The sequence below is a fragment of the Syngnathus floridae genome, chromosome 10 (assembly GCF_059516105.1).
Source record: "Syngnathus floridae isolate MCC-2025c chromosome 10, RoL_Sflo_1.0, whole genome shotgun sequence".
NCBI lineage: Eukaryota > Metazoa > Chordata > Actinopteri > Syngnathiformes > Syngnathidae > Syngnathus > Syngnathus floridae.
This window is the reverse complement of record NC_142422.1, coordinates 11,011,201-11,023,254: the sequence shown is the minus strand read 5'-3', so window position 1 is coordinate 11,023,254 and position 12,054 is coordinate 11,011,201. Positions and strand designations below refer to the sequence as shown.

General features: G+C 42.4%; 1 protein-coding gene across 3 annotated transcripts; it reads left to right on the top strand.

Moving 5' to 3' along the window:
* Positions 1 to 1,109: 1,109 nt before the first annotated feature.
* Positions 1,110 to 12,040, top strand: usf2l (upstream transcription factor 2, c-fos interacting-like). Of its 3 annotated transcripts, XM_088388140.1 has the most exons (11): positions 1,110 to 1,506; positions 1,927 to 1,964; positions 2,421 to 2,518; positions 3,517 to 3,636; positions 5,139 to 5,292; positions 6,523 to 6,610; positions 7,461 to 7,499; positions 8,672 to 8,730; positions 8,907 to 9,001; positions 9,611 to 9,739; positions 10,874 to 12,040. In XM_088388140.1, the coding sequence occupies exons 1-11, from the start codon at positions 1,472 to 1,474 to the stop codon at positions 10,961 to 10,963; spliced, it is 945 nt and encodes a 314-aa protein (XP_088244266.1). In that variant the 5' UTR covers positions 1,110 to 1,471; the 3' UTR covers positions 10,964 to 12,040. The 3 variants fall into 3 exon arrangements, with proteins under 3 accessions (XP_088244266.1, XP_088244267.1, XP_088244268.1); XM_088388141.1 differs by lacking the exon at positions 7,461 to 7,499 and having other exon boundaries at positions 1,113 to 1,506; XM_088388142.1 differs by lacking the exons at positions 1,110 to 1,506; positions 1,927 to 1,964; positions 2,421 to 2,518 and adding an exon at positions 3,293 to 3,440.
* The last annotated feature ends 14 nt before the right edge of the window (positions 12,041 to 12,054 follow it).

Here is a 12,054-nt window from a genome sequence, read left to right as displayed (position 1 = left end):
GCAGTAATGTGGACGGACTCTGTACCGGTCCGTCGTGGTGAAAAGAGAGCTGAGCCAAAAGGCAAAGCTCTCAATTTACCGGCCGATTTACGTTCCTACCCTCACCTATGGTCACGAGCTAAGGGTCGTGACCAAAAGAACGAGATCCCGGATACAAGCGGCCGAAATGAGTTTTCTCCGCAGGATGTCCGGGCTCTCCCTTAGAGATAGGGTGAGAAGCTCGGTCATCCGGGAGAGACTCGGAGTAGAGTCGCTACTCCTCCACGTTGAGAGGAGCCAGATGAGGTGGCTCGGGCATCTCATCAGGATGCCTCCTGGACGCCTCCCTGGGGAGGTGTTCCGGGCATGTCCCACCGGTAGGAGACCCTGGGGACGACCCAGGACGCGCTGGAGAGACTATGTCTCTCAGCTGGCCTGGGAACGCCTTGGGATCCCCCGGGATGAGCTGGATGAAGTGGCTGGGTAGAGGGAAGTCTGGGAGTCCCTCCTGAAGCTGCTGCCCCCGCGACCCGACCTCGGATAAGCGGAAGAAGATGGATGGATGGATAGTTAAAATTTAATCAACAAAATGTATGCAGTATACAGTATTGTAAGGTTCGTATTGGTTAACTAATGTATTACTTATATGATTAAGATATAGCCGATTTTTTTTGTGATTAAGGCGTATACAAAAATTACTGAATTGACTTCATAACAACAGTCTATTCAAGAAAACACAAAGAAGAAACATATGTCATGGCCAGAACGGAAATTTGTTTTATTTACCTGAGGTCCAGCATTTCATAAAAAAAAAAAAAAAACTATTTCAAAGAAAATACAGACATACATTCACACATACAGACATCACTGTGCAGGAACACCATTTCTAAAATCATAGAATCAATCTTATGAATATATAAATGACGGATTTAGATAACAATGAATAATCTACGTAATTATGTATGTATTTATAATATAAACAGGTATGAAATAACACCAGTTAGCAACAAATAAAATGACTTTATTTGCTCTAATGCCTTCAATGTTATGGTACATTACATTACTTTCTGGCAAAGTCAAACGCCAAGCAGAGTTAGCTTGGAACATACTAGCACGAAATAGCTTTCGTGTTGCGTTTAGAGGTTCATTAAGCCAAATCGGTAGTAATCGATTTGGAATACATCGCTGAATAGTTCATTGTTGCTATACGTCACAGTTTCGCCATTCCATATCATCTTGTTGCCGCGGGGCGTACAAGATAGCATCAAGATAAACCGTCGAAAGAAACGACGTTGGAGTCACTTTATCTTACCCAGCAACACCGAGCGACTCGCCGGACTCCATTTTTCCTCCAAAGCCGAGCTGCGTCTCACGTGTCCTGGGCTGTCTCCTCTCACATGACCCGAGTGTTTGTTCCCGTGATCAAGCACTTCCATCTCCATCCGTGGCATTGAAGTTCCCTTTTTTTTTTTTTTTTTTAATTTCGACACTGATGGATATGCTCGAACAGAGTCTGGACAACACCAGGTAAAGCTGTGTCACAAAAATGGCTAACACCCACAAGCTAAGCACAACATGCTAATAATCCTTTCCAGAGTTAAGAAGAATGCGTTACTTTAGAAAGCGGATATTTTAGCTTTTTACATTTTGTTTTTGACAAAACTTAGTTGCACTGTGAGGCAAATAGACGAGTATTTATAACATAAACAGGGCGTTTATTGGAAATAAATGAACTAAAAACAGGCTAGCAAAGTTAGCTTTGGCTAGCTTTTAAAATTAAACTAGTCAGGTTGCAAGTATTCATGTTGTGAATTTATTTGATCTGGAATCTCACAAAAGCTAAGATAGCTCTTAAAGTTGGATTTAAAATTATGATGGAAATTCCCCTTAAATTAAGGTTTCTTTGGGCTGACAAGTCAAAGTGACATGTTATGTTTTCATCCGCAGCCAAGATAAACAAGACGAGGAGGTGCAAGCATCTGACGGTAAATTTAATAAACTTCTTACATGACTTGCAACAATGCACAAACGACTTTGCATCCCCAGCCATTTAAGTTCATGACCTATGTAATAATTCATTTCTCACTTTTCTTGATTGTCAGGAAAAGTAATTCTCTGCATTTTCCTAAGCAAACGGTTTGCAGCAATATGTTTTACCTGGTACTGTGAGTGTTAAAAGTTTCAGATTAACCCAGTGAGGGGACCTTGCTTTGTAATATGAGTTGTAACGATTTAATAACTACCGAGCCAATTGAAATAAATGAGTTTTGCCCCCATTTATTTTTATTTTCACTTCGTAGGCAGAAGCGTCAAAGTTCAGTGTGACTTCTCCAACTGTGTTGACAAAGGCCGTTTTGACCTTAGTGTTTCTTTTCCTGTTTATATTTGTTTCTGGTGTACTGTTGTAAGAAAACAAACCAACTGAAATATCCTTCCCTCAGACGGAACTGGGGACGAGCAGACGGCTGTCACCATACAGGAGGCCACGGCGTTTGGTGATCACAACATCCAATACCAATTCCGCACTGACGGGGGACAGGTGAGACTGGACAAGATGACTAGAAATAATCAGTTTCTGGGTCATGATCAAATGCATACTAACTGCACAGGTATTTTGAAGTAGTCTTAAAGGTTTTTCTAATTTGAATCAAACAAAAATAATTATAAAGGTGCTACTTAAAAAATGATTGAGTGCATCCTCAGCAGTTATTGAATTTTTTTTGGTGCTGTCTCTGTGGCGTAATTAAGGTTGCAATTTTTTGTCATGTGATTTTTTTATCCCCACTGCCATGTCCTCAAGAAACAAAGTTTTATTTCTCCTTGCTGTCCCATGACTGATTTATGTTCAACCATGAAATTATTTTGTTGCTACATTTTATGTTACAACCTCATTCCAAAATTAAAAGAAACATGCGGAATAAATGTTTGCTTTTTGTGTTGACGAGGCTCTACCTTTTAAAGCCACACACACTCAAAGTTATTATTGTGGAGATTATTTTTATTTTAGTTTTTTAACGGTTTCAAAACTTTTTTGGTATCAGGAGATATTAGGCACAGAATTGGTGAAAAAACACAAACATAATGAGAAACAAGTTGGCAGTTATTCAAATAATTCACATTTTTATGGGTAAAAGCCCTCCATACTTTTAGTGGCGATGAATTTATTCTTGAACATGAGTGTGGCATTTGATACCCGTTCATCCATGCGTGATTTGTTTTGGTGTAAACAGAGGGTGACCGAGAGTGAGAGCGTGAGCAACATCATGTGATTTCGGGTCGGGATGGGATTGGCACGAGGCTGCTGTCACATGTCAGGCAGGGGAGGGAGCGAGTCACATGATACGGGGCTACAAATTGGGTTTCTCTTGGAACAACAAGACTATTTTCTCATTTGGCAAAATCCAGTCTGAAGCATTTTGTGTGGGACCTTGTGGGATATGATCAACAAATCTACCAGCCAAGTATGCACACTGTAGAAACAAAACATCAATTTTTTATTTTGTAATTTTTTATTTTTTTTCCCCTTTATCCTTGCAGGTGACGTACCGCGTGGTCCAGGTCACTGACCAGAACCTTGAGGGACGGGACGACGCTGGCGAAGCGATTAGCGTTGTCTCTGCAGCAGCCTTCAGCGGCGCTCCACAGGCGATTGCTCAGGTACCAACCCTTGATTACCATGAAATTATGCAATTTTTTTTGGTTTGTTTTAGCTGTCTCAACAAGTTTTCAAACATGCTGTGCTTATTCAGTTTTACTTTTGCAATTTACCTTAAGTTGGATCTGAGAAGTGTCAGTCGAAAAGATGTTCCGTGAGGAAAATAAATGGAAGGAAGATGGAATGCTGCCGTCGTCAATCACTTTTCTGCCACACAAATTCACAAACATAAAATTCTGTAGTTAATTGGGCTTTTTCGCTTGAGGATTCATTGTTGTTGTAGTGGCCTTGTTTGGCCTTTAGGGGGCGTTCGTCACCTGCGTTTCAACAGCATATAAATCAGTTAGCAGATTAATTATATCATGAAATAAATGAAAAAATATGTAAACTAACCATTTTAGAAAAAAAATTCACAGGCCCCTTGATTAATTCTTGGCCCAAAAACTTGACCCACCCTTGGTCTAACAAAAGTTTTGTTTATGTAGATGCTCACTTTTGATTGGTATTAATTTAGCAATATTTTTATTATTGTGGTTATTGCAGCCTACAACTGCACTGCATTTTCCTGAGAGGCATTTATTAAATTACAAGTTCATACAGTCAACCATTTAAAACAGAGCGATTGGTCAAGGCAACCTATGTTGTGTTTAAGCGCTCATTAGATTACGATTGGCTGGCAACCGGTACAGGGTGTTCCCCGCCTACTGCCCGATGACTGCTGGGATAGGCCCGCGACCCTCGTGGGGACAAGTGGTATAGAAAATGGATGGATGGATAGATTGTGGAGGTGTACCTAAGGATGTGGCGAAAGGCATTTTAATTTGAAGTGCTCTACCTTTCAGCATTCATATGAGGAAGAACTTAATGAGAAAATGGATTCCTGGTGACCTTGAATGCACAAGGCATGCTCTCCACCTCACCTGCCACTTCAATGAACATACCGGCATGTGTAATTAAGGCCCTCTTGGAATTGCTGTTTATTTTTTGACTAAATGATTGGCCTCTTTGGGTCACACACTCGTAAACTCCACAGTTCTCGCAACAGCGGTTTCACCCATCGACGTACATAAAATTGTTCATCATGGCAGGATGCATGAGAATGATTGAAGAATCCTTGTAACTTTTAAAATGGGGTCAGTTTGACCTGCCACACAACAGGATTGTTAAAGACTTGTCAAGCTAGAGAAGCGGCACGAAGGGTAAAACATTTGTCGAGGCTAAAGTTTGCCTAGCAGAAAAAAAAAGTAATTAACTTTTGGGTTTTAACCAGATTTCTTTGACAGGAACAGTGCTTATTTTTATCTTACCACACTTTTTTTTTTTCTCACTTTATTGCGGCTGTCAAATAGCACTTTGCTATGTGTGGGATGGGAAGGGTGGGTGTCTGGGGGGGTCTCGCTCAGCTGAGACTCATGTTTGGTCTGACAAGAGAGCGAGGCGGGCTTTTACCTGCTGCCCGCTCACGCTTCTCTCATCCTCTGTCCATCTCTTTTATCTGTCAAAGGCAGTGATTCACAACCCTTTCAGTAATGGAGGAAGCCCGGCGGGGGAGTCGGGAGGCGGGGAAGCGCGTTTCGCCTACTTTCCCGCAGCGGCTGTGAGCGACGGCGCCGTGTCTGTGCAGGCCGCTGCCGACCCTACGCTTACACAGGCGGGAGGTGAGTGGGTGGGGTCTCACGCTTAATGTGAGCATGCACACGATGCGAATCCACTCTTGTTTTTAATCTAAATTACTTTTTACTGTGATAAGCACCTGTTTAAAAAAAAAAAAAATTCTAATAGCTAATTTTTTACATTTTATTTTTGTCACGTTATGCTTATACATAGACAATGTAAAATCAGAATTAATCACTCTGATGTGTGCGTGCGTTTGAGCTACTTAATACACAATTCCTTCAGTGTGATAGGATTGTTGAGTGACAGTTAATATATTCCATCTGTCATATAAAGTACATAGCTAATCACGTTACACACACATAGCATTGGTCAAAAATATGACAGACCGCAAAGCTTACGGGTAAATAATGTATGAAATGCGATTAAATTGGCTTCTGTGTTGTGTGTTTATGGGTCGGTGTGACCCACTGTATACTTAACAAGCACACCAAACAGGCAAGCTTTATAAAAAAAGAGAGAATGTGTCAGAGAAATAAAAATCAATTAGTACTATCTCCCAACAAGATTATAAATGCTTAATTCACTGCAGACACGACAATTCGTTCCCAGATTACGAGGGGGCCCTGCCCATCACGTGATTGATTACTTGGCGTCTAATGAATCACGCAGGTCGCTCAGTCCGTCACTAAATGACAATACACATTTGTAATGTGGTGCCATTTTGCAAATGAAAGGGCCCCATTTCCGTCTTGAAAAAATGAAATCTTAAATTTTGTTGTCGTTAAGATCTCAGTTGCTTCTGTCTTTGAGCTCATTGGGCTGATTTATGACACTTGGGCACAAGCTGCACATTGTCTCTCTGATTTATATTTTTCGCTAGCGTGCGACACGCACAAGCACATTGAGAGAACAAATGAAAAGTGAGTAACGGCGCCAAGCGCGCCACGTGAATGGATGGGCCTCATTTGTCACAATTGGTGCCACGAGTCATGTGAGAAGCTGGCTGATGTGTCATACTTAGCGGCAAACTGTTGCTCAATTGACGACAGGTTCCCACTTGTTGTTTTAAAAAAAAATAAATAAATAAAACTCCTATTCTCCTCCTCAACTTTTCTCAACAAAATTACTGTGAGTGAAACATATTTGGATAGATGGACACAATTTATAATGTGCGATGACATTGATGTGAGGAGTGTCAATATGCTTGATGGGGAAAAAAAATTCACAAAACAAAAATACAGATTAAGAGCTAAATGCCTTCCTTTCCACAGGGCAGTTCTACGTGATGATGACCCCTCCTGATGTCATTCAGACAGGCGCCACACGAAACATTGCACCACGCACGCAACCCTTCCCAGCGTGAGTAGCCAGCCCATTCACAAAAAATCAAATGAATCACTCAATCTGGATTTTCACTGCAGATCCAAGAGACAAATTTCCTTTACTTGTTGTTTGTTTTTCACTATTTGAATTTACAACAGAACAAATGATACAACATGCACGCACAGATGCCTAAATTGCACTTAAAAAGGATCCTAATTGACATCTAAAGATGTATTTAGATTTTAGCAAAACAACCAGAGTTGTGTCATTTGAAGCATGCAGTGTGAATCCAGTCTAGTCATTTTGCTTGCTTTTATTGTCATTTTTTTTATATTGATCGCAACAACAGGCCTCACTCCAAATATAAACACATAAAGATAAATTATGCTTATATTACAAGGCTGGGATAAAAAATGTCAGATACAGTTAAGGAGCATAACCATTTTTCAGTTTTCTTGCTCCATACTAATTCTTTACTTTTTCAACTTTGGTAGTTTTACAGGTATGAACGGCACCAATCTATTCTGACGTACAAAAATACGTATTTGTGCCCCGCCAAAATGAAATTCGCTGAGGTTTTTTCTCTCGTCGAGGCAAAGCTGCAACGAGCACATGACCAGTTGTCAAATTGAGTTACATCAATATTCCCCGTTGTTAAACGTGCTGTTGTTTGGACACAAAATCCGCATTGTTGTCGGTTAAGCCGCATGACAAACAGGAGACGCACCATACATTCTTTTTTTTAATGGCCGTCTTGTTATTGTTTACATAAATCTTCCCACACTGGCGTTTTTGTTTTTATGTTTTGAGTGTGAACTAATCAACAGTGACATTCCCGTTTGCTAAAGTGAAGTAAAAACCTCCCCACCCTATGTGCCGTCCGCAGAAATGAAAACGAGACGCTGCGGCACGAAGGTTTAAACTGGTGAGGAACGCTTTCCACTTCCTCCCCTTCCTCCTTCTCCTCTTCCTCCTTTTTTTCCCATCACCGGCATCACAGCACATTCCTGTTTGCAGCAAATGAACTAATCAAATTAGATCCCGAGCAGAGAGAAGTCTCCTCCTCTCCCTCCTCCCGCTCCAATCCCCGGTGATTCTCCTCGCTCTTGATGTGTGAGACGCAGACGTAGCGCTCCCTCAGCGCTGACCCTCATCCATTGTTGTTAGCCCGGCAACTCGTTCCCCGTCAGGAATTAGAAATTAGGTTGCCGCGCTGCGTCTGCAAACATCTCCAGACTCGCCGCACTCTCATCTCGCATGTGTCCACGCTGGCTGCTTTATTTGTGCAGATAGCAAAATGATGTACACTTTATTGGGCGCACAGGCCGATGAGAGTCCGTTCAAAGCCGCATTCACGTTGAGATTCTGAAAAATTGGAGCGTGAGAGCAATTTTTCGAAATGGGCATCACTTATGTTTCAAATATATTATATTTTTAGAGTCGCGTCTTGTCATTACAACATGACATGCTAACAAAATCAATCCCATATTACAAAAAAATCCAGCGTAGAAAAAAACCCTAGATACTTACTTGTGAAAGCGGCCACAAACATGGCACTGTCCCGCTTCGCTGCGTTTTGTGTGAAAGGCATAGGTCGATAAATCCCCAGCTACTTTTCTTTAAATGAATAAAAGACAGTTTGTGGTCCCGTTTAAGAAAATAGGTCATTAATATTAATACGCAATGGTGTTACCAGACCCTTCATGCTTTGCTGCCGTTGGAAATGGTTCCACTGCCGTGTCTTAATTAATGGCGTACCTGAGGGAAGACGCCCAGACGAGAGACGCTTGTCTCATTAGCCGGCAGCTCCGGACTCCAGCCGACGGCTCGTCACCGTTTTACTGCGCCGTAAAACGGCAACTCGCTCCCCCTGCGAGCCGCCCTTGGAAAGCGGAGAATGTTGTTGGAGCTCCAGGCAGACATTTAGGACAGCGTGAAGCAAGCCCAGTCTAGGCTCCTGGCATTAGAAAAGACATTGTCCAAGATAACAGCCCAGAACAGTCGGTAATAGTCTCGGGTATGAGGTGAATGCAAGGAGAGATGGGCGATATTGTGCTGTGTGAAAAACAAGTGTGTGTGTGTTTTGTTTCTCTGAAGGAAAATGGACGGTCCGCGAACGCCTCGAGATGAAAGGAGGAGAGCGCAACATAATGAAGGTGGGTAATTAGCTGTGATTGCGGCCTTTTCACTTGCCTGACAGGGTGACACAATACACTGTCTTGAAATGGATGTGAATTCACAGCTGTTCCCAACGTGGCCTCTAGAGGCTGCTGTGGAGCTGCCATAGCCCGGCAACCCAAGGAAAAATGACTGCTGATTTTTTTTTTTGTAGTTGAAAGGCGGCGGAGGGACAAAATCAACAACTGGATTGTGACACTGTCTAAAATTATCCCTGACTGCAACATGGACAGCACCAAAACCGGAGCGGTAAGTTGTCTTGTCTCATTTGTTCAATGGCCACTTTCCCACTGAGAAACATATTGTTGAAACCACACATAAAGAAAGCTTCAATGTCAAACTGTGAACAGCAGGATGAAGAGGATTGACTGTACAAATGCCAATTGTAATTGGACCAGGAAGTCTATTAAAAGGGAACAAAGCGCCATACTTGTCTTTGCACGAAGACATTCTATGTGCCCCCACTAGTCTAAACATGATATTCTGATTAATAATATTGTTTCTGGAATAAGAGGATTGACATTTTGGCTAATACCGCCCTCTGCTGTCAAATGTAATTACCAACAAACTGTTCCCACAGTTGGACATGCGCATTCAAAAATTTAGAAAGTCAAATTAAGGTCACCTGTAAAAGTTATAATGCATTCAGAAATTTCACCAGAAAGTCCGCTATCCCTAATTTTTAGTGACGAGTGTATATTGGAAAATTGAGTTTTTGTTAGTAAATAAGTTGGGTCTGTATCGTGCCTCCCCACCCATCAAGTGTGAAATTAAAAAATTAAGGTTAAGTTAGTCAGTGATAGCTTTGCGCAGGCAAAAAAAAAAAAAGTTGCAATTGCCAACATTTTGTCCTTCCAGAGCAAAGGAGGCATCCTGTCCAAAGCGTGCGACTACATCCGCGAGCTACGGCAGGGCAACCAGCGGCTGCAGGATAGCCTGAAGGAGGTGGAGAGAATCCAAGTAGACAACGAGCTGTGCAGACAGCAGGTAGGCCAACGGGGAAGATTTTTTCCAAACTACTTCCAAAACAACGGCAACGTTTAAAAAAATAGATATACTAATGCTGGTAACTGCACAATTGAAATCGAAATTAATTCCTTAATAGATCAACTATTTTTTTATTTTTTTTTTACGCCACTAAAAAAAACATCCATTAACTAATTGTTAAACTAAAAGATATATTCATAAAACCTCGCCATTCGATGGTTATTTGCAAAACAGGTTTAATTAAAAAAAAAAAAAAACATTTTGAATGCCTCTCAATATGGATTCCGCATAGGAAAACAGTTAAAGTTCTTTAGCATGGGTGTGTAGATGAAACCGGTTTAATAGACACGTTTGCCTCAGCGGCCTCTATCAAGCCTGACTCCGCCGAGGGTAAAATCCAGCAGCTCCCCGGCGTGCGTCTTCACTTCTTCTCAGAGTGGATCCCAGAGTGCTTTCAGCAGTTGGCGCCTCATTCGCAACCTTCCCAACGATCAAAGCGCTCGCTGCTACCTGAATGAGCCCGCAGGAGTAAAAACAGACAGTCAACTTGCATGCTGATCTCCTCCCTGAGTATTGAGTAGGAACGTACCCGCTAACCCCCCGTAGAAAGCTTAACGTGATCTCGTGGGTTGGCACCCAGCGGAGTTGACGCACCGTATCATTCAATAATCCTGTTGGTTATGGTCTTGACTTTTGTGGCCCGCTGTGTTCTAATCTCGGTTTACGTCATTGGACTAAGGTATCCCGATACAGATAGAATGAAATGTGAAAAATGATTCATCTTTAATCCCCTCTTTTTGAAAAATATGTTCTTGTGTTCAAATGGGTTATTGTGAGCATGCAGTTTTCCAGTTATCAAACTAGTTGTTTAAAAAAAGATGCCAAGTGGGCGCGCTTCAAGTTATCTATTGCCCATAATTGATTTTAAAAAAAAGCACCAGGACATAGATGCTAATTATCATTGCATTGAGCTAGTGGGGCAGCTGTTTTGTATACACAAGGGGTATTTCTCTTTTCCCAAGATTTATGTTCCGTAACCTTGCGCTAGTGGGGTGCACGAGATTGGATGAAGGGGCTCTTAACGGAATCCTCCCTTCTTCTTCTTCGTCTTCTTCTTCTGTCTTTTCGGTCAAGATCGAGGAACTGAAGAACGAGAACGCCTTGCTGAGAGCGCAGCTCCAGCAACATGGCATCGAGATGGTGGGGGAGACATCTCCGCAGTAGCGACAAAGGAGCCGCCACCGCCGAACAATTTTGGAAAACGAACCAAGGACTTGTGAAGGATCATGTGTAGCAAACTCGCCGACGCTACCCTCTTCACAGCCTCACTGAGGTCGCTCTTTGGGCGTAGAGGCATCAACACTGAACTCCGCCTCACTCAAGGACGGTGACATTTAATTTCATGAAGTCTGCCCACCCCCCACCCCCGGCTCCCCAATTTACCCAGAGGCTCCCCAACTTACCCGGATGGTCATTATCGTTACGTTGGACTATTAATTGACGCTTTCTATCTTCTTTATTAATGTCCTTCTTTAGCTGCTTTAACTTATTAGTGTGCTTGCTGACAGATTGTGGAATGGAGCGCAGTTACACAAGCGAGACCCCGAAAGAGTCACCAATCAATTACGGGCCAGCTTTGACACAATATTATTGTTTTGGGGGGGAGGGACATCCGATGTGCAATTGTGACGTTTGATCAAGAGCGGGGAGAGAATACTTGAAATGTTGGGCATTTTGCAGACAAATCCCTCCGTGGGTGACACGCTTGGAAATGCGACGCAAGCATAGGAAGTGCGGGAGGGACCTGCAGCGCCCCGTCCCTCCGCCTACCAGGGGGAGCGCACCTCAAAAGAAATGCAAACCATCTCTCCTTCACTCAGACGTTATCCGATTTATTTTTCCCTTACATCTGTGTGATTGAAAATAGCAGCATGTCAATCAGTTTTTCTTAAAACATCTTCACTGATCTTTTCTCATCACTCTGTCAGCCACTTGAGCCAACGTCGGAATCTGGAGGCTTTCTGCTGCAGCAGAATGTGAAGTTGAGGTGAATAATGCAAATGTTATACAGACATTCGCTAATTTGTTAATCATGAAAAGGTCATATTGTGGCGGATTCCAGCCCCCCGCCTCCTCTCTCTCTCCCCTCAAATCTTCTTTTAAAATGGCAAAATGAAGAAGACAAACTTCCGCTGAGCCAATCCGACCGTCTGTGTAGCAGATTCACTGTCTCTCAGGTTAGATTATAAAACAGCTTTTCTATCTACAAATGGTTTAAAATAAACTAGCTCTTATCCTCCACATTGATTGGTTGT